At 37.8% G+C, this 22,449-nt stretch overlaps 2 protein-coding genes across 5 annotated transcripts; both read left to right on the plus strand.

Moving 5' to 3' along the window:
• Positions 1–1,540: 1,540 nt before the first annotated feature.
• On the plus strand, positions 1,541–9,626 carry LOC111326842 (putative G protein-coupled receptor No18). 4 transcript variants are annotated; one of them, XM_088753094.1, is made up of 4 exons: positions 1,541–2,023; positions 3,016–4,216; positions 4,881–4,977; positions 7,641–9,626. In XM_088753094.1, exon 4 carries the CDS (start codon positions 7,657–7,659, stop codon positions 8,608–8,610), a length of 954 nt encoding a protein of 317 aa, XP_088609220.1. In that variant the 5' UTR covers positions 1,541–2,023; positions 3,016–4,216; positions 4,881–4,977; positions 7,641–7,656; the 3' UTR covers positions 8,611–9,626. The 4 variants fall into 4 exon arrangements, with proteins under 4 accessions (XP_088609220.1, XP_022786657.2, XP_088609221.1 ...); XM_022930922.2 differs by having other exon boundaries at positions 3,016–4,977; XM_088753095.1 differs by lacking the exon at positions 3,016–4,216.
• A 4,550-nt stretch (positions 9,627–14,176) lies between these two features.
• On the plus strand, positions 14,177–16,353 carry LOC111326847 (uncharacterized). The gene is made up of 4 exons (XM_022930925.2): positions 14,177–14,370; positions 14,749–14,838; positions 15,287–15,405; positions 15,513–16,353. Exons 2-4 carry the CDS (start codon positions 14,772–14,774, stop codon positions 15,864–15,866), a joined length of 540 nt encoding a protein of 179 aa, XP_022786660.1. The 5' UTR covers positions 14,177–14,370; positions 14,749–14,771; the 3' UTR covers positions 15,867–16,353.
• The last annotated feature ends 6,096 nt before the right edge of the window (positions 16,354–22,449 follow it).

Genomic DNA, 22,449 nt, shown 5'->3' on the forward strand with positions numbered 1-22,449 from the left:
AAGTGGCTTTACTTGAAAAGCTCAAGTAGCAGGATAGCATAGTGTAGTTTGTAAAAACAAGCCGATGTATCCTCCCTTATAGGCATGAAAAAAAATTATAATAACTTGGAAGAAAAAATAAGAAAAAAAGAGAAAGACAAAAAAAAAGAAAAAATTCCCTCGGTTAATAAATATTACATGTGGAGCTTACGAATCAGACTGATAATGGACTTTATTGAAGACATCAATAGCATTAAAAGAGACTCCCATTAAAGAAGTTTAATCCATTTGCACGCACTATGCGATAAGTGATATGTCACTCATAGAGAAATAATTTATGCTCCAATCTTGTTCGTTGCTTCTTTTTTTTTTTTTCGTTGCAGTATATGTACAGTAATTCAGGACACCAAGAAGACCCCTCGAACAAATAGAAAAATATCTTCTTTTCTCCACACGCATTGAAAAATACGTCGAGACTTCATTGTTGTTTCAATTTTCCTCAGTTTTAATGAGAGTTTAGATAAGGACGCCGACATTGTCGAAACAAGCGACCTGGCCGAAAACGCAAGTCCACAACACGTGGTTCACAAGCAGCTACCGCTTGAGTTTGTTTTTTTTGTTTTTTATTCGCTTTTTTGTCCGTTTTTTTTTAAAAGCAGTTATGATCACATGATGACTGAAAAAGCCACGCTACGATTGTTTGAGTCCTTTCGGCGACCGTGAATTAAGTTTTCTCTTACGCAAGGGACGGGAATCTGCAACAACACAAGAAAAGAATAAACAAGAAAGGAACGAGAGTCAAAGATGAAGATCATTTACACAGTCTGCAGACAAAAAACTTTAAAATTTCTTCTTTTTTAGATCTAAAACCTTGAAATTCATCCAGTGAAGACATAGTCGTTTAGTCTCGTATGAATAAAATGTACCTCTTAATTTTCAAAGACGCCAAAGATACATATTGACCGTCTACTTCTGTTATCACCCAGGCTTTTAATTCCCTTGATGGTCACACGCGTCATCTTTTAAATACAGTTGAGCAATTACCTCAGAAGAGATACCTGGGACCTTCTGTAATTGGAGGGCTTGACAAGTAACTTCATAAAAGATAAACAAAAAAAGAGAAATTCACGACACGCTTAGAATTACATACTCATTGTATTAATATCAAGTTACTTAATTTATCATACCGATTTTAAGATTTTTGTGGTTTTGATTGATTAGGATCTGTATAAATCAAATTCTTCTGACTCTCTGTTCAAGAAAAACATAAAATATAGGAGTGTGGAAGTTATAAATTGAACCAAACCAGGATTAATTTGGAATGAAGTTCAAACAAACTTGGCTCTTGTTAAGCTTGTCAAAATGTATTTTATTAAAAACTTGTTCGACAGTATTTATTCAACCTTTATCTTGTTCCGGTCTCGACCCTCACCTAACAAATCATTGCTAGTTTGTACTTTCGCATGCATATAAACAGGTTTTCTTTATCTCATGAAAAACATTGACAAACTTCAAAGCTTGATTTTTTAGTTGTTTTAGGACTGTTTCTTCGCTCTTTATTTTTCCTTAACAGCTCGGTCAAAAAGATTTTCATCATTTCTCTGTATTGCGAGTTAAGCTTAAAACTACATCAGAATATTCTTTGAATAGAAATTCAAATTTGGGACAAAGTGCATTTGTTGGTGTCAATATATATTGAAACGACAATGTTTTTTATTCATATATAGGGAACAAAAACCGGAGAGTGGTGATCACTCTCTTTATGCATAGAAAATCAGTCGCACTTTCCCAGAATTCGAACACATTTAATCAATTGAAGTGAGACTTTCCACAGCGGTAAACTTCTGTTTTTTCAAGATAACTAAATCAATGGCTGCGCCCGCATTTAATTTACATATGTAAAGTTTTACTGAGCAAAGCTGGATTTGATTTCACATCAAGAGCATGGCTTGAGGCAAGACGCTTCACTTCCAGCTGTGTGTCTTCTCCTCTTCTTATCCTCAGAATTTAAGTCTAAAGAAGGAAAGAAACGTTGTAGAAAAAGGTATTGTATTGCTTTTTTAACATGCTTTATTTACTGCGAGGGAAAATTTGACCAGAGTAGTAACTCAGCTTATTAGTGGTGAATTAGGATGTTTTCAGTATAATCTTTGTAGATAGCGTTCATCGTATTTTTCAGCGGCTGCAAGTTTGGTGAGTGCAAATAGCATTATGAATCGAATAGAATATCACAATTATTTCCTTTTCAGAAACTAAGAAAAAATTCAAATCTTTGTCTTTGTGGTCTAATTTGAGGGTCGCTGTTAGGTGTATGTGTAAACGTTCTTTTTTCTAAAAATTCAAATCTTTGTCTTTGTGGTCTAATTTGAGGGTCGCTGTTAGGTGTATGTGTAAACGTTCTTTTTTCTAAGAATTAATTGAAGGCAATATTGTAATGTCACAAAGAAATGTATTAAAAACCCTAAATTTTTCAATTAACTGTCTGCCTGAGAAGAAAATAATAATTTTTTTTTTATTTAGGAGAAAGTCGTTTTGATAATATTTTTTTTGTGCTGCGAGGTTTGATTAAGGCTAAAATCCACAAAGATAATGACAACTCATGTCTCTCAAGTGCCAGGTGATCATAATATTTCGCGTGGTATACTACAAACGCCGTCCTTATCGATTTCAAATACATTACATCTCATTATGTTGTTATATTTTATCTTTCCGGCAAGACACTCAGTTTTTGTAATAAATTTTTTGGGTGTTCCTTGTATTGCGGTAGTTTTTATATTTTCATTTTTCAGCGACATATTGCCATACTTTCAACATAGATCAAGGAAAAGGGGAACTGCTTATAATTGTCCGATAAAGGGAGTTCTGACCGGGATTATAGTACAAGTTATGTTAGTAGAATCGCAGGGCCGTTGGCGGTATTTAGATAAGCCGTGTAATGGAAACAAGGCAAAAAGTTTTAATTGCAGTATATTTTTTTGATAGGGATAGACAAACAAGCTTCTATCTTTGATTTTTCTGTTTTATATTCCCTTTTAGATCTTCCTGGATACATGTATTTTGCCTTAGATATCTAACAATAATGTCATATTCGCGTTGTGGCTACGAATGCGTGTGTTTTATTTTCGTCTCGAACCTTTTACGTTGGTTTGTAAGAATTCCGTGGCCCACGGGAAATAAATGGATTATTGTTTTATATCTTATATTTGTAAATAAAAGATACAAGCCCTTTTTTTCAATAGAAATTAAGTTCGACAAATCGTTTCAACGTATTCAGAATACTTGATGATAAAACTTCCTCCATGTTGTTTATTTGGCTCACGGACAACCTATTTGGACACTAATCTAATTTGAAGTCGGCAAAGCAAAAACTGTATTGTTATGGAGGTTTAGGTCATTTAAACGTCAACAAATACCAGAACTGAGTAAATTACATCCTCAGTAGTAACGAAGATTTTTATAATAGAAAAACTCTTCCGAGAAATCGGAAATAAATGTATAGATGTTTTTCACGATCTCTGCCACTGGCCTTCAGCGATATATTTTTCATAAGTAATTCCTCTTCTAGCCGAGTTTTTTACTCGTAAGAAAGATTGTTTTTTATAAATAAGTATTGATTAAAAATTGGCTTTTGTCCATTGGTTACCTGAATCCAAACATACAGCCATATAAGATTAATAAACCAAAGAAAGATTTTCTCAGGCTTGAAACTCATTCATAAACCGACAAACGAGCAGATTTCTGTAAAATATCCTGACGTTCAAAAGTAAACAGACAGAACAATTATGCAAGAAAGGCCTTGGTGATCAATGAGGTTTTGATATACATGCCCTCATTAAGCCGGCACTAGTGCGGTACATTTAGCCTACGTTACCGTCAATACATTTTCATGTGATAATACACTCAAACCGAAGCTCAAAAACAAAAACTTTAAAGGCCAGAATTTCGATTGGCCGAACCTTAATTTCTGTAATTTGAGTTTTGCATTTGTAAGAAAGCTTTCTTAAGGACCAAACAGAGCGCAACCGGAGGGCAGTGTTTTGAAAAGCTTCACTGGCGGCTTTGGCGGACAATATAATTTCCAAACGTCTGTTGGTCATTTTAGATTAAGAATTATAGATTATATTGCAAATATAGATCATATAAGAGTGGATGAAGGAAAAAAAAACGCCAGTTGCATGTCAGACCTTCGGTCGATCATACTGCTTTAAAGATTACGTGGAGCCATAACTTTTTCCAGGTTGGTGGAATATATTGATTTTGTAACTGATTCACCAAATGATTATAGTGAAGCAAATTAGTGTAATACGGAGATGCAGCAACAATTGCGAATCACGAAGCTGCAGACCTAGTTTTACAACTATAAGAAAAACCCAAAGGCTTAACGGGAAATATATATGCGCTCGGTGGATGGCACTTATTTTAAACAATTTTTGCAAGCTAATGAGTTCAGAACTGTATCACACGATATCAATTTGTCAGCGGTTTGCTTTGTAAATTCCGCATATTTTTCTTCCACTTAGGTTTTCCTTCAAGGGCAAATCTGGCTCTAGTTACTCGAACTGTACCTAGAATAACAACGGCGAAGAGTTTTCTGTAGATATTTTATTTTGATGTAAACATATCGAGGATTTCAACAAAGATTGTTATAACCCAAAGGTATATTTCAGAAAAGGTTTGACTAAAAGCAATTACTGGGTAACGGATGTGACGCAGTGAGTAACCCGGTATTGAGCTTAAAGTGCGTGTTTTTATCATTTCGACCATGTCAATTGGAATATTGCTTGCTCAGAAAGGTTTAATAGTAAGATCGATCTATTTTACACGTGCTGGGTGGGATAGACATTTTTAAGTCTAGAATACAAACTTTTACTGACCTTCTTTCCTTCTACCTACTCTGGCAGACGACGTTGTTGGGGATCCTGTGCCAATAGCTATAACTGTTATCCTCTCCTTCCTTTGTGAGGCAGAACACAACAAAACAGAAAAAGTTGCATAAAGGTTAGCAGAAATCAAAGTGATTTTATACTTTTTGGTTCATAGGTTGATAATTAGCTTTTAACATCACAATCTCTACGAAAGCTCAATTAGTTCTCCTCGAACGTTAACAAAAGGGTGTCTGATATCTCAATGATTTTCATGAGTCCCCAAAACTGCTCTGATGTAGCGGATGATAATTTTTAAATAGTTTAATATTTGTCCGACTCCGAGTTATCTCATTATATAACACGAAATAAGGAGTTATAGCAATGGAAATGTCTAAAAATATATCACAAACGAGTCGACGTTTGGATATGATTTCTTAAGATAAGATAAACATATTGATCTCCTCCCCAACTAAAAGCACCCTATGCCAATCGCCCTGGATAAGTTCCCTCTTGCAAAGAGACAATTAAAATAGGGAGAGACTCCCATATGTCAAGCAATTGCAAAATCCCAGTGTTTTTCGTGTATTTTATTTAAGAATGACGTCACATTAACAGAAGTAAACTCTTAAGCATCATTAGAAAAAAGACTGCGGACGAAATGTCAGTAATACGTACCAGTGATTGGGATGCAAACATCAAATTCGTACAATCGATGTATTTTGCAAACGAAATGATTGATGTCATAGCTGTAAACGATGGTCATCGAGGAAGAGGGGAATATTGACATTTAAAATCTTGACATCGTGGGCAGGAAGAAGCGTGGGTATCTCTTAGAGGTATCATCGATCTGTTCAAAACACCTCAAATTAATTGGTATGACTTGGTTGTTCAAACTTTTGCCGGAAAGCACTATCTCTTTCCAAAAGTAGAGAAAAAAAGACTAATTTTGTATAAACTCAGTGGTCAAAAATGAAAAAAAATAAAGCTCCCGTTCTGAAACGCACACCGTCGCAGCTGTTGGGATTATTAAATTGTAGAAAGACAAATGTTGATACCTCGCAGAATGTTCCTCTAGCTTTGCAAACACATGACATGGAATTGACTTGTTATACGTGGATTGTCTGAGGTTTTCATTTCATAATTACCTATAACAATTTGTTTATTGTGCGGTTGAATTTAGTCAGAATGTTGTAACAAACAGCCAACGTAAGTGATTTGCATAAGAAATTCGCACGTTATCGATTTATATTCCCTTTAATACCCATCTAGCAGCTTACGTTAGATAGCTGTCTAGAACCTGCGACATATGGTCATGTTCGCGCTTTTAAATGAAAGGTCTCCTTTAAAACATCACTCACAATTGACTGTACTCAAAAGTTACGTGGTTTTCTTTTTTTTTTTTTTTCCATTCGTAGTTAAATTTTTATAAGCATCAATCAAATGAAATACATTTAACAGCATCTGCAAACGAGAAGTTTGCAGATGCTGGTTGTTTGTTTGCAGATGCTGGTTATTGGCTGCAAACGAGAAGTTTGCAGATGCAAAGTTACGTGGTTTTCTTTTTTTTTTTTTTTTTTTTTCATTCGTAGTTAAATTTTTATAAGCATCAATCAAATGAAATACATTTAACAGCATCTGCAAATGACTGAGACAGTGATTTGGTCATCAACGAAAGATCAATATTACGAAGTAAAAGTACAGATGCGATAGAACCCGACTCCTTCACTTAAGCTAAGCAAATATATCTTTACCCAGAAATTATTTTTTCTCGGCTGCTCTTAAGAAGCTTTAGTACAGCTCGATGGGGTTTAAAGCTGCGGTGTTTAAATCATCGAAAAAATGTTTACTTTTAAGGAAGGTTATTTACGATGATCTGTCGATCCATTTGAAAACTTCACTCTCTTTTATGACTGAAAAACGATTTATCAATCGAATGCACACCTATCATATTTCAGAGGAACTTGATCGCGTTTGGCAGAAGGATTGTATTACCTGATCACGCACAAAAGAAATTTCAATGGCACACATTTGTTATACTTTCGGTGATACAACAGTCTTAGTGATCACTCATCAACGCGCAGGTATACATACGGACGGTGAACTTGATTTCCTCAACAGATCCTGAATAACATCGCGCTTCTCAAATTTGATTCCCGCAACAAAAGCAGTCGCTCTGAAGTCAAAGTGATTGTCTCAGGGAAGCCATTGTGTTAATAGGTTCTTTGTGAGTTTACGTTTTGACATTTCAGTTTGTTTTATGTGATTTACGATCGTTCCAACTAAACTTGTTCGCTTATTTAGTTTTCATTCGTTTTTAAATTCGAGTGTTTTTGGTTTCCAAGAGGGAACGACCTTTTGTAACATAGTAACATTGAAAAAAAAAAGAGAAAATCATGAAATAATCCGTAGCAAATTGAAAATTTGCATTTAATTTTCCATGTTCCTTACAACATGTAAATTTAACGGACTTTACTTCACTGACAGTTAAGTGATTTACCAATTCTTGTCCGTGAAGACAACAGCAACACCATCACTGTGACGGTTTCGAAGTAACTTCCTCGAAAAAGTCCATCAAAACGTTGAGAAGAGCTTATCTTTCGTAATTTTCGCAATGGAAAATGTTTCTTTCGGTCGTTTGAATAATATCTCAGAGAAACTCATCTCTTTTCTAAGAAAAATTTATAGTTTAGATATTTTCGTCTAGTTTTCGTATCTTTCGCGAGAGTTGTCACGGTCTTTTAGTTGTTTATATTTATATTCAGTAACTATTCAATTCTGTGTTTTGGCTTTTCACAGACCCGAGAAATAAGAAATGAACGAATCATCACGAGAAGAACGAGCCTCGGATATTTCCCTAGTGGGGTGGTCACTGGCTTTTGGCATAATGTCCGTAATCATCGTCACGGGCAACTCAGTTGCCATTGCGGTGCTTACAAGAAAGCGACTACTTAGGAGGCGCACGAGCTATTTTCTTCTTTCACTGGCTGTTGCTGATATGACAGTGGGAATATTTTCAGTTCCAGCTTTCATCTATCAGTTTGTTAGCTTCTGGCAACATCGATCTGTCTCAAAATCCACACTTTTAAACATCGTGAAAGCAATGGACGTCTTTTGCGGCCTGGGTTCCACATTCACGCTGACAATAATCGCCTTGGAAAGAGTGTATGCGATTTGTTTTCCAATCCGTCACCGAACCTCCACAAAAAGGATGTACCACGCCTTGGTTTCTTGCGTTTGGATCCTAGCGACGCTCTTATCAAGCCTGTATTTTTTCCATGAATACGACTTGATCGAACATAAAGTGTTCTTCTGGTTTCTAATTTTGACGTTCTTCTCCTCCATGCTTGTCATGTTGCTAGCATATCTTGCCATCTGGATAAAGGCTCGCGTACAGCAATTGTACTTCAGAGAGGCAAGTGTAGAGTCATCTGGAGCTGGATCCGACAGAAAGAGACTTCCTCACAGCCACGAAAACAGCAGCAGGGACAGAAGTCGGCGAGCCATCGAAAATGACCGAAAATTGGCCATGACTGTGTTTATAGTGACGACAGTTTTTATCCTAACATGGCTTCCATTCCACGTCATTAACCTAATTGTGTTCTTGAGGTGTAAGTCGTTTCCATGCCTCGCGCAGCCTTCATACCAACTGATTAATACCGTGAAATTACTTCATTACACAAATTCTATTTTAAACCCAGTTATTTACTCGCTCAGACTTCAGGATTTTCGCTCAACTTTGAAAAGATTCCTATATCGTAAAGGATGATGCGTTTTTAGGGAATCCGATGGTGTTTTCAAAATACACTTTAGTTGGGTGACAGAGAGATCAAATGGTCATGCTTAATCCCCCAATTTACCGACTATTTGACCTAATCAGTATGCTTCACGGGAGGTCAAAGGGAAAACGAAGATGTGTTCGTGCATCCAAAGGCTCATGAAAGGATTGGATCACAACGCACACATCAAATACATCGTAGGAAGAACATTTTACTCAATTTCATAATCTTAAGACATTACCATGAATCTTAATAAATAATCAATTGCAAACAATTGTTTCATTTTTGACGTAAAGAGTACACTTTCTCCAAGCCCTGGTTTTCTCGATCAAACGTGAGTACAAGGCTCAAGAAATCTCAAGAAATCCTCACACCCGGTAATCTTCACCAAGCGATCATCAATTCTGGTGAGAAGCTCTGAAAGGAATATTAACTTTGCTTACAATGATAACGAAAGCTATATCTAGTGTCCCAAAAAGGCTTCCGAAGACCATAAACAGTTATTTCCATTTGGTTGTTTGTGAATTGCAAGCTTACCACGATGACAAGGTTTGAAAAGCTGACTTTGAGTACCCTAGTCCTTCGTCGGCTCACATTGCTAATTCTGGGTGTACGTTCTTAGACAGCAGTTCTTTCGAGAAAGGTCGTCGGAAAAAAACCAGCGTTTAAGTGCGAGCCACAACCCCAATAGGTATTGTGGGTAGTTTCCTGACCTCGGAATTTCCGGGAAATCTGCGAGAATGTCACTGTGAAGACGAGGCTTCGTTGGTTTGACAAATTTACTTACTCATTTACTTGACTAGTTAAACTTCAATAATTATCGAATAACCAGACTACCTTTCAAGATTGTCGCGTACACTTTTGTCCTTTTTTCCGACAACCTTTCTATAAAAAGATGTATTCTTAAGTATGATGTAACTGCATTTTGTATACTGTTAGTTACGGCTACACGGTTAAAGCAGAATTATAGCAATTGAAGTGCATAAATAAAGTCATTGAATGAGAAGAGTCGACAGCAATATTTCTTGAGTCCAAGGAGAATCAAAGCGCCCATTATTCTTTATCTATTTTTTTTTTTTTTTTTTTTTATATCACCCTGAGGAAAGTTGGCGGCTGACATATTCGAAAGAACCAACTGGAAAGAGGGTCTCAATGGGGTTAAACCGTTCGCCGCAAAAAAGCCAAAACATTTAGCTGTTAGGCGAAAAATTCACATCGCCAGAAAATTCGAACCGACATGCTCATTTGTAATGAGACACTTAGAAATATTTCAGCTCTGTTGGCGCTTTTCAATTGAGGAAGACATATGGGAGTTGTTTTCTAAATCTCTTCTGTGAAAAATAAATTGTAGCGATCGGACTTGGGGGTATCTCGTCTTCATCACACATTCCGAAACTTTTGTTATGAGCCTCACTCATCATTGCAGACAAGAAATTCGGCTCGGTTTTCAAAAAAAAAAAAAAAAAAGAATAACGTTATTCTATGACATGATTTTTAGGGTCAAAGCAACTAAAAAGGCTCTGGCAGCAAGACTTATCAGCTCACAATGCAACAATATGAACACACATATGATGCACGATCCTCGCAATAGATAGCGCCATTTAAGCAATAGCGAAAATCAGACCTGAAATAAATCAGGCCTGTACGGGATTCGAACCACTGACCTCTGCGATACGAGTGCAGCGCTCTACCAATTGAGCTAACCAGCCAACTGGGAGCAGGCCGTTAAGTTGACTCGTAATAAACCCGTGAAAGTGATAAATCAGATACAATGAAATATATGAAGTTCAAATATTTTGTACTGCGGTATTAGATACATATGATGCACGATCCTCGCAGTAGATAGCGCTATTCAAGCAATAGCGAAAATCAGACCTGAAAAAAATCAGGCCTGTACTTTCACGGGTTTATTACGAATCAACTTAACAGCCTGCTCCCAGTTTGGCTTGTTAGCTCAATTGGTATAGCGCTGCACTAGTATCGCAGAGGTCAGTGGTTTAAATCCAGTACAGGCCTGATTTTTTTCAGGTCTGATTTTCGCTATTGCTTAAATAGCGCTATCTACTGCGAGGATCGGGCATCATATATATCTAATACCGCAGTACAAAATATATGAACTTCATATATTTCATTGTATCTCAATATGAACACAATTTACCTTTTGGTGCTTCGGAATCGTTGAAGAAAAGATTCGACTACATCTCTGAAAAATATCTCGTTAAGACAGCAAAATCCTCGTTCGGTTTTCTAAATTCATTTTGCGAGATTTATGAGCCCCTCCCAGAAGAAAATGTTGAAGAAAGAGGTCGAGAGTAGACACAAAACACTTCTCAGAACAGTCGCCAATTTGTGAATTAGCCTCCAGGCCTATAATTCAATGATATGGAGACTGGGTACCATTTTAGGCCTCGACAAATCGCATGTTAGCGGGTTTTTTTTTTAAAGAAAAGGCGCCATTTGTATTCCAAATTTATGGGGTTCCTCTAGCGGTCTATTTGCATCACTCTGAACGATGTCTTCCACTCACAATGAAAGTTGTATTATTTCCTTCACAGATTGTCCCGATACAAAGCTGAAATACATTTTAGAGCAACGTGAAAAAGGTAGCGAAGTGTTGTTTTGGCTACAATTAAAATCCGATGCTCTTGCTTCGTTGAAGAAGAAACTCCTCAACGTGCAAACTGGTGTCGGCCGGTTCATCAACATGGTAAATTTCAACATACCAGGTAACACGTTGAGATTAAATCCAAGCCGTGAGAGGTTGGAATCGAGACTGTATGAGCTTGGAAACTTGGCAGAGGCTAAGAGGAAGCTCTTAACTAAGAAGGGCAGTCCAAAACAGAGGAAAGAATTCCTTGCCTCCTACAAAAAGTTAAGTGTTCTAGCAGGTGAAGTCATAACAGTTGATGAATGGTGAACAAAGATTTTTAATCTTGAAGAAAAGTTGGGTCTTGCGAAGGAAGAAATAAACCACTGGAGGGAAAAATTTCATGATCTAGAGAAGGAAAAGGAAAAGTTATATGAGGAAATGCTGAGGGAGAAAAATCTGAATCTTTCATGCAAAGAGGAAAGTGAGTTAGTGAAGAAGTACATTAGACAGTTGGAAAATGACCAATTTAAAAAGGTGAGGGGCACACCAATTCCAGATATAAAAACATCTCAAGCCAGGAACAGGAAGATCAAAGAAATAAAAACTAGAGCACAGAAAGCTCTACTTTTTTGTTTGGACTAGAGTTGGACCTTTTGAAGTTAAAGGATCCAGAGGGGCTAAAAACATACACTGTAAATCTATCATCTCCCACTGGTATTCCATTGCCCACCTCAATAGATGGCTCGCAATCCACAGATCAGGCATCCAATCAAAAAGAAACACAATATTCCAGACTCAGGAAGGATGACAAAGCCAGAGTTGAGAGTATACTCTACATCATTGACAAATTTGGGGTTGGAGATGAATTCATTCATGAGTTGTCAATGACTGTTGAAGGATTACAAAAGTCATATCTCTTTAAGCAATGTAGGAATGCATTGAATGAGAGTTGTTACATCAGGCAAGGCTCCAGGGGCCCAGCACTCCTTTACAAAGCTATTGGTTGATCAAATTCAAAACATGGTAGGTACAAATGTTGTCACTTTTTACTATGCACAACACTGAGATAGCATCCTCAAGTATCACTACCCACACAATACTTTGCAATTATAATTATTACATAACATATCATGCATTCTCCTATGTTGTAGATAAAAAACAGTGTGCTTCAAGAAGGTGAAAAAGTCAAAGTGAAACTTAGTGGTGATGGGGCACGTATGAGCAGAGTCAGTAACTTCATACTTTGCACTCTGTCAATCCTTCAGAGCAAAGAGGACCTGCTTTCATCAAAAGGTAATTACATGAAGTACAAGCACTATAAAAGGAATGATGGTTAACTCAGATTTTTTCTGTAATATCTTGAACAAGGTACATACACTATTGCTGTTGTCAGTGGCCCTGAAAATCATGAAACTTTGGCTGAAAGCTTCAAAGAGGTGTTCAGTGAAGTCAACGAAATTCAAGACTGGGGCTACATAATTATTGATGGCAAGCAAGTTGAGATTGAACTGTTTCTTGGTGGTGATTACAAGGTAACAGGGCACAAAACAAAATTCAAGTTAGACTCACTGTCAAACAAATAAACTTTGTTGTATTGTTATAGATTTCAAAGAAAAGTGGCCATATACACACTTTAAGAATACAAGGAAGCACCATATAGTACTTGATTACGTCTTTATCGTAAATATCAGTACATGGATAACATTGATCCTTTCTACATAGTTCCTTTTCCTGGTTATGCGCATAAGTGCAGCAAAATTTTAGCCGTTAGTCGTACAAAAAGATAAGCGTAAGATCTTTTTGTTTTAATCACAAAGGGAGAAAGCTATCCGTTAGCTGTAAAATGGCCAACATTTTAACCATTAGCCGTAAAAGCCATCACCCCATTGGGATATTTGATGAAGTTGTAGATGTCGAATAAAATAAATGACAATCGTTGATAGAAACAAAACTGACTTAAGATGATGTTTGCTGTTAACAAAGTCATCCCATACAATTTAAGCCAAAAAGGTTTGGACGTAGATCGCGAGAATTTTATACTTCCGTTCGTAATGGAATGTTGTTTATATCTCTATTTATTCGATTACTGTGATTCGCTCAAACGACGCTTTCGACGTTTGTGATCCTGGTGGTATGCGTGATGCTTGCAATAAAGAAGCCAAGGGACCTTCATCCTTCATATGGGGACCGGTTCATTATCGAGGTCTTAGTTTGTAACGCACCAGAAGAGTTAAAGCATCAGACCGCGAAATAGGATGGGCCGTCGCTCCATTCCTCCGTTGTTTTCTTTGTGAAAAAATTCTGCACATCTATTTTAAATTAATTCGTGGTTAATAAAGAGGTTGCTTCACCTCCACATTTCTGTTTCAAGAGGCAATTTATAGATAATTAAATGATTACCCAAAATAACATCTCATCTGAGGTTGAATGGGTTTACCTCAAGTTTGTTATTCTAATAAGAAGGGAATCTACAATTCAAATATGAAACATTTTACCCATACAAAGATTCAAGCAAAGTACGATAGTGTTTAAGAGGAGATGGCCTCATCATTTTCAGTAAAAGCATAAAAATTCTGATTTTTTTTCCTCGATTTCGCCATCTTCATTTAATGGTTAAGGGGCTTTCTGTTCCTAATTGATTGGTCAAAACAATTGCGCTCAGACAATGTAAAAAGTAAACAAAAGCCCAACCTGTTAATTCGTGGTCGATAAAGAGGTTGCTTCACCTCTATAATTTTATTCTAAGAGGTAATTTATAAATGATTAAATAGTTACCCAAAATAACATGTCATCTAAGGTTGAATGGATTTACCTCAAGTTTGTATATATAAAAAATTTTGTCCATGCCAAGATACAAGCAAAGTACGATTGTGTTTAATAAGAGATCGCCTCATCCATTTTCAATAAAATATTCTAATTTTGTTTTCATTGATTTTGCCATCTTCATTTAATTGTTAAGGGGATTGCTGTTCCTAATTGGTGGGTCAAAACAACTGCGCTCAGACAATGCAAAAAGCAAACAAAGCCCAACCTGTTCAACGAGGAAGTTTACAGGTTGAAATTTATGTACAGCCTTCGATCTTTGTACCCTTAATTAACTTTCGAGTCATTCAATTCAATAATTCATCTCAAGATCTTGAGACACAAGGACTGAACTGAGGTAAGAACTATGAGTATTAAACTGTTTATGTCCCCTGTGACAAATTTCAGCCCTATGTTTATAATGTTCTTCCTTGCGAACAAGGTTGCTTGATCGAAGACGACTATCATATGCACGAAGGGCAATAACATTTCGGCGTTGAACAAGATCGAAATTAAAAGTGAGGGAAAAGCTTTACTGTGTATAGGAAAAAAAATCAAGACGTTTTGCAACCACAGTCGTTACGAACAGAGAATTCTGCTGTACCAGGTTTTCTTTACATAGAAAATGACAATACATACGCTATAATTTCTACATTTACAGCATCATTTATTAAAGAAAGGCAACGATTCTTGTTAAAAATAATCTTACGTAGGAATAAATTCCATTTCCTGTCAGGATATCGTATCTTGAGAAAACTGATGGAGCTAAAGATGATTTTAGTGGTCATGATGCTACTAGCAATCACTTGCACTGTACAGTCAGCAGGTAAGAACATTTTTTTCTCACGGAGAAATGTTAGCCACGATCAGAACAAGCGTATAATACCCAGTGGGTTAAAAGGAATTGTTTTTTTTTTCTCCCTGATGCGTTGCCGAAACAATTAACGCTAAGAAAAGGTTTCGCTCTATCCCTTGCCTAAAGGCCGATAAAAGTTGCAAATAGTATAAGGTTTTCGGAATTGTCTGCATAGTGACCAAACTGAGAAAGTGCATTTATAACTATAAACGTTATTTTGAAAGAAACAATGAATTTCCTGATTCCATTTTTTTTTTATATATCAGCACTAAAAACAAGTTTTCACCTTCAGGAAACTGTCAAAATAGGTCTATGAGCGACTCAAAATTTCTGGCAGAATTTATAAAAGTGACTTCTTTCCTTCCTTTACGTATAGAGGTTTGATTTTCACCATGTGTGTTCTTTACTTCTTTACTAGGGAATTGCGATATTTTAAAACACCAGGACAGCCGCTTTGAAAGCTTTTGTTATATTCATCCAGGATTTTTGGGAGCAGTCAAGAATATAAACCTCTATGCTCAGCAATGCAGGGTTAAGGTTTGTTTCTCGGTGTTATTTTAGAAAAAGAAGCTCTCCCTTACACGTTCTCGGTACGGAAAAGCGAAATCAAATTTAATTCTGGTGTTTCATTTGTCGTTTACCAGGTGGTAATTACAAGTTCCTTCAGGAAAGACAATGGAAAGAAACTAGTAGGCGCCGTGTATAAACCTGCAAAACGCAGCAACCATTTCGTGGGTCACGCTATCGACATGAATTTGACAGACGGGAATCATTTCTGCAATTCGAGTTGTCTGCGCGACGAGAAGAACCACCCCAAAGGAGTCAAGTGCTTTATCCAAAAGATCAAGCAAGATGCAAGCCTTCGCTGGGGGGGTGTCTTCTGGAAACCAGATCCAGTTCATATCGATGATAAACTCAACTACAAAAATGAGGCAGAGTACAATCGACTTTTCCAGTCGCTTCAAACTAACTGTAAACATCTTCCAGTGAGGGGCTGAGCAGTATAAAGCATGACGGGATGAGATAAAGTCTGACTCGAATTTAAACAGTAGTGTAAATGTTTGTCACCCCGAACAAAAACCTTTGCGTCCTGCCCATAACCTGAGCATCCATGATGAACTCGATTCATCACTCGCATGCCACGTCAAACATCGAGAGGGCGAGCACTGAGAGAAAAACAGCAGACCAAATGAAGTCCATACAGCGGCTTGCTTAGTGCAAGAATGTTAGATTTCCGATTTTAACAAAAACCAAACACAAATATGAAAGAAGAAAGTCTTAGATGTTTCCAATTTACTATTACATGTATTCAAACTGTTACATAAATCCGGGTGCATATGGCTCAAAAATAACTTATTCTACAAGGGACGAAATCAGAAAGTTCACCAAATTTACTGAGTGGAAACATTGAGATTTTTGTTAGATTTCTGAGTCTTTTATGTTTGTATGAGGGAATATAGGCGTAACAACAACTCCTTGACTTAATTTTTGACTTCGCTGAATTCAAAAATTTCCTTCCACCGCAATTATGCCAAAAAGGTCTCCTGATGATTATCACGCAACTGAAGTCCTTCGCTGCCTTACGCTACGGCAATGAAAACGTTGTACTCACACAATTCCCTGTTATGAAATGCCCTGTCGATCCTGAAGGGCTTTCGTCGAGAACATCAAGTCTCTTTCGATGATCTAGTTGTCTTCTAGTTTTACTTGTGTCGAAGGTTCGAGGAGGTTTACTCCAAGGCATAGGCTGGGTCACGTGAACGGACAAAGGCCCTCTATTGCTTTTCACAACCATGCTACCCTCTGTGTTGGAACTTTTCACAGCTGTGATATTCAATAAAGCCACAGTTAATGTGAACATAATTTAGCGTTGCCAAGGTTTAGAACTAGATTTGTCATCAACTTTGCCGCAAATGTATTAAACAGAAGCAGAAAAAAACCTCTTTACGGTCCGGCTAGGGTCACTTATGCATGACCACCGTGCGTAATAGAGGCAAAGTCTGGTTAGTATTCGTGTCTCTATTAACTCAATGAGATTACCTTGTGCCACACGAAATCATAAGTTAAAATACTTATGACTTTTAAGGCACATACGAACGTCAGCTTTCCATGGATTACTTGAAATATCCTTGAGTAAATTCCCCAGGGAAGAACATACCTTACTTATAGAAAAAGGAGTTTCTGCTAAATCAATATAAAAATGCATCTTGATACCAAACTGATTTGAAATGTTTCGCCATAGGAAACAACAGTGCGTGTGTACACTGGCTGATCTAAAACTCACATACCTGCAGTCAGGGACCTCGGTTTTCTTTTTCCACTAGTCCCTTCGCTTGTCTGTGAACGAGTGAAAGTTGCATGAAAAATGCAACGAGTATTTCGAAAAACAATGAGTCTTTCACGAAAATAAAAGCTACATTAACTTCCGTTTACTTAAATTGTCATTTCTTTTCTGTTTCGGTAAGGCTGCTCCCTCCCTGAGACATTTGAGATAAAGAAATTAGACCAGGTTATATCCTGGCGAAGTGAGCAGTGCCGATGTCGAATCTGAATGCTCAATGAGAATATCCTGAGTGAGATACTTTCCACCTCTTCGATTAGGGCCCATGTACGCGAGGGATGATGGTAAGTTAACTGCAAACGAAGGGGTTTCCGCTAACCAAAGATCTCCTTATACTGTGAGACTTCAGTCAAAATTGGCGTTTTTTGAGTGCAAAATAAAAGTGGTAAAGAACACATTAGTATACCAAACCAGTATTCTCTTCGACGATGTGCTGGGTTTGAGAGCACAAATGCGATCTGTTTTTTAATTCGTTACCGAACCTCCACAAAAAGGTTGTAGCACGCCTTGGTTTCTTGCGTTTGGATCCTAGCGACGCTCTTGGCAAGCCTGTATTTTTCCATGAGTACGACTTGATCGAACATAAAGTGTTCTTCTGGTTTCTAATTTTGACGTTCTTCCCCTCCATGCTCGTCACGTTGTTAGCATATCTTGCCATCTGGTTAAAGGCTTGCGTTTAGTAATTGTACTTCAGAGAGGCAAGTGTAAAATCATCTGGGGCTGAATCCGACAGAAAGAGACTTCCTTACATCAACGAAAACAGCAGCAAAGACAGAGGTAATGCATGGATTTGCATCAAATTGTATACTCAGCAACTTCCATTTAACAGGTGTAAATGAAAATAAGCTGGTGACCAATACATTAAAACGGTTATTAATGTTAAAGGCTGGGAATGATCTCCCGGTCCCCCTTTCCCCTTTCTCTGAGATGTGAGTAAACTATTCGTGTAAGCCCTTTTTTAATAGTCTACTAATTGATTTAAATAAGAAACAAGAAAAAAAAAAGGAAACCCTGAGGGACAACCTTTTGGGAGTAGGTCGAGCTAAAACCATGAGGAAGGAAATTGTAGCGTACTTGGGTTTAGGTTTAGGTTTAATTTATTCGAATGGCAGGAGAAAGTAACAGAGCTTTCGTTCCAGTTGACACCTAACCCCTTTATTACCCACCCATCCCACCCTGGGGAGGACATCCATCACACAGTAATCTCGTGTGTGAGAAATTAACGTCTTCTACCCCAACCCTGCAGGAGACGGGACCTCCATTTATCGTCCCTATCCGAGAAGACTAGAAAGTCTAACCATTTGCAGATATTATTACAAAGGCAGCACTTTCTTCTCAGTTAATTAAAGACCCTGAGTGTTGGTCCGGCCGGATTTGAACTGACGACCTCCCGCACAACAGTCCGGCGCTCTACCAATTGAGCTAGAAAGTAATCTGCGCGATAGCGATAGCCTCCCTCTTTTGGAGCAGTTTTTGATGATGAGTTCGCTCGCTGGGACGACTATTTAACTCATTTGACTCAAGATGGGACCCTGCTGCATACATTGTTATATGGTTCCCATTTACTAACCAAAGAAGATATTCCGGGAAGTTCTCTGGCCAGAAGAAAACCTTCAACACTGAAGAACGCCGAATGACTCTTGCGAAGGACTGTCAACAAAAGCCCAGCTCGTGAAAAGGTAAGACTAACTTATTTACCAGAAATTTTTGCCGTGAGAGTTAAACTGAATTAAGATTTTGATTCTTTCATTTCAGGGTGGAGGCAGAGGTATGTAAGCAGAAGTTCGATCAAAATATCGTCCATCCTGAATCCTAGATTATTTTAACTGTTTGTTTTGTCCTGAAGATCAGTTTGGTCATGTTGAAATAAAATGCCCAAGCTCAAAATTTGGTGTTTCTCTAGCAGAAGCGTGTAGTGACCCTCACTTTTATTTAGAAATTAAGGATGAGATACCCAGACTAAAAAAGGACCATATTTACTATGATCAAGTCCAGGGTCAAGTGGCCTTCACTGGTGCCAAATAATGTGACTTTGTCACATATACAAGCAGTGAGGTCAGTATTGAAAGGATTCACTTTGATGAAGAGCACTGGAAGAAACTGCAAGCAATATTGCAACACGCCTTATCATAACTTTTTTCCAGCTGCAGCAAAAGAGATATGGTGCAACAACTAGCTCCATGATCTAGAATTACATCTAACTGAACCATGTCCTACAGGTTGAACAGTGAATTTAAATCTAACTCTGAATCTTAACTCTAACTATTTAATACAGCACAAGCTTCTGCTTCAACTTAATTAACTAATTTTCTTGAGAACTGATTAGGATGGAATGGGCTTTTGTAAATTACAAAATACAACACATACAGTCCATATTTGGTTTAGGACTTTAGGACCTCGAGCGCCTTGTCAACATTTTAGCTTGTATTATTTAGTTAGAACTCTTCTTTGAAAACTTTAGCCACTGCACTAGTGACTACATACTGGAGTTTTGGTGACTTTCGGTTCTCTCTCCACGGTTAAACGGAAAGAACGGTCGTAGGACGAACAGCTGTCCTGCGAACAAGTGTATTTTGGTAATCTGATTCCTTGAAATGTCTCGAGCAAACCCTGGTGTGTGAAGTGATCGTGAAGAGGTGACCAACATCTCTTCGAAAAGCTTGAATCTATTACATCTAATAAGTTATTATTCATAAGAAATTTTTTGAAAGATATATTCAAGTCTTCTTCCCGATCAACCCTTTTTGTGCTCTTCGGTACTTACGGCATTTTATTTACAGTGCGAAAACACATTTGGCCCCCTCGACCTCGTTTCCGTGCAACTTACCCCTGTTTTTACTGGGTGGCGACCATTTTGGACTATTTTGGACGATTTTGGGCCATACGCTCCGACGAAGGGCTAACGCTCGAAACGTCAGCTTTTATAATCGTCATGGTGGCCATTTTACCACTTCAACTTTGTTGATATATTCAAATTATTTCGTTACCCCCACCGATGCAGCCCCAAACAGTTTCTTTAGAAACTATCAGCCTTTAATTTTCAAGAAAGCTTGACCCGGTAGCCTCGCTTTCGCGTAGACTAATACAGGAAACTGCTGTCCAACTAAACCACGCACGTAGAACTGGAATAAGAGTTATTGCGCATTTTCGATGTATAAATCATTACGTTAATCAGCCTCATTGCGTGCCGTCAAGCAACTTGAATTTCAAGGTAGGTATATAACAAGACTAACCACCAAATAGATGAATGTCTGTGATAAATGTTCGCTAGGCAAACTGCATCTTCCTTGACAGGACAAGAGAGTTCGCTATAAGTTGTCGCTTTCTGATCGATGTCCCTTGTTACTCAGAAGGACCTGAGATAACCTATGCGCTTTTTAAAACAGTCACAACAGAAAAGAGAAAGCAAATATTTTAACCAAATACCGAGACAATCGCTCATCGCGGTAAACAAAAACGTTTTCTAGCCCTTTCGCATAGTAAAAGAAATATCTCTCAAAGTATAAATTAAAATAGAGGCAAAAGGTTGCTTTTAAGACCATCTAGTGAGTTTTAAGACTAAGGAAGGTATATATACTGCGGGAATTTTCATTCAAAAGCCTTCAGCTGCCAATATTCCTACGTCATCACTTTCGACTTCTTCCAACATAATGTCCACCACAGCTTGTGGTATATTTTGGAGGACGCTAAGGAGAAATTGAAATACAATGTCCTATATATTGAGAAGAGAATGCAAATAATACCCCTTTATCTGCTGCCAGTAAACGAGTTTTCTCCCTGAATAAAGGCGATGTTAAAGTTAATGTAAATTCTGTTTGGTATAGATGGGCCGATACCTAATATTCGATACCAAGGATATCGTGGTCAGATCGGAAAATATCGATACTAGCGAAAAGTATCGGTGGTTCGATACTGCACGTGACTTGCTCGTGAATTGTCTTACACCTGCAACCAACTGCAGACAAGGAGTCGAACAGACTTTGGGCTCGAGATTGGGCAATGAGCACCATAGTGTATCAGTCTAAATAGTGGCGTGCGAGCGCTGCAAGAGTGAACTCATTGATGAGCCTGAGTTTTCTAAATTTGCTGAGTGAAAACATTGAGATTCCTGAGTCTTTTCTGTTTGGATAAAGGAATATAGGCGTAACAACAACTCCTTGACGTAATTGTTTTCACTTCGCTGAATTTACAAATTACTTTCCATCGCAATTATGCTAAAAAGGTCTCTTCGGGATTATCACGCAATTTAAGTCTTTCGCTGCGTTACGCTGCGGCAATGAAAACATTTTATTCACACAAATCCCCGTTTAGAAATGCCCAGTCGATCCTGAAGCGCTTTCGTCGTGAACTTCAAGTCTCTTTCGATGAGACTTTCTTACATCTACGAAAACAGAAGGAGGGACAGAGGTCGGCGAGCCATCCAAAATGACCGAAAATTAGGGCATGTACTAAAACCAGTAACACCATAACAACGTAACACCCCGGAACACCGTAACACTCCGTAACCCCGGAAAAACGGAACACCGTAAAAGCCGAAACACGAATTTGACGGTGTTGTTTTGTTTTCCCTTTACAGATCATGTAAAGAATAAAATGTAAGGGTGTTGTAGGGTCTTAGCGCGTGAAATGTTTTCTTTGTTTTCTCATTCTATCAATCATTGGGGCGTCTCTTTAAGGCCGTTTACACGGCGGAAAAATCGGGTACGGATTTGTCAAAAAAGGAGTACGGACCTGACATTTTTGCCCGTGTAAACAATCCATACCATGTTTTGGGGGATGGGTACAGACCCGTGTTTTTTCTTGTTTCGGGGCTATAGACGTCTATGGCCCCAAAACCAGAAAAAAACACGGGTCCGGACCAAATCCTTGCATCACGCGTCGCCATTTTGTTTACAAGAATTATCGTATTTACTCGAATAAGCGCCGCACCCCCGATGCAGCGCTTATTCGAGGAATTCCGTATAATCAGGAAAAACACTATAAAATAATTTTAACACAGCATCGGCAATTTATATTCTTTAAATGTGATGTTCTTTAGTTCAAAGTGACTGTATTTCTCTACTCGGGTTATGAAACGCTCGGGGTTTTTTCACCGCATGAATTTCTCTCGTAATTCTAGATTTACTATCAGTTTAGTTAGCATCAGTCCATTGGAAAATTGACAGATAGAAAGTGTACCGTTGAATAAAAATATAGAAAAAGGAAATTTGTCTGGTACAATTTTTAAATAAGCGCTGCGG

This window comes from Stylophora pistillata, chromosome 3 (assembly GCF_964205215.1).
Source record: "Stylophora pistillata chromosome 3, jaStyPist1.2, whole genome shotgun sequence".
Taxonomy (NCBI): domain Eukaryota; kingdom Metazoa; phylum Cnidaria; class Anthozoa; order Scleractinia; family Pocilloporidae; genus Stylophora; species Stylophora pistillata.

Excerpts from the sequence above, each read along its gene's own strand:
- LOC111326842 (XM_022930922.2), top strand. The coding sequence starts at position 7,657 with ATGAACGAATCATCACGAGAAGAACGAGCCTCGGATATTTCCCTAGTG.
- LOC111326847 (XM_022930925.2), top strand. The coding sequence starts at position 14,772 with ATGGAGCTAAAGATGATTTTAGTGGTCATGATGCTACTAGCAATCACT. Across the intron at positions 14,839-15,286 it reads TTGCACTGTACAGTCAGCAG|GGAATTGCGATATTTTAAAA; the intron begins GTAAGAACATTT and ends CTTCTTTACTAG. Across the intron at positions 15,406-15,512 it reads CTCAGCAATGCAGGGTTAAG|GTGGTAATTACAAGTTCCTT; the intron begins GTTTGTTTCTCG and ends GTCGTTTACCAG.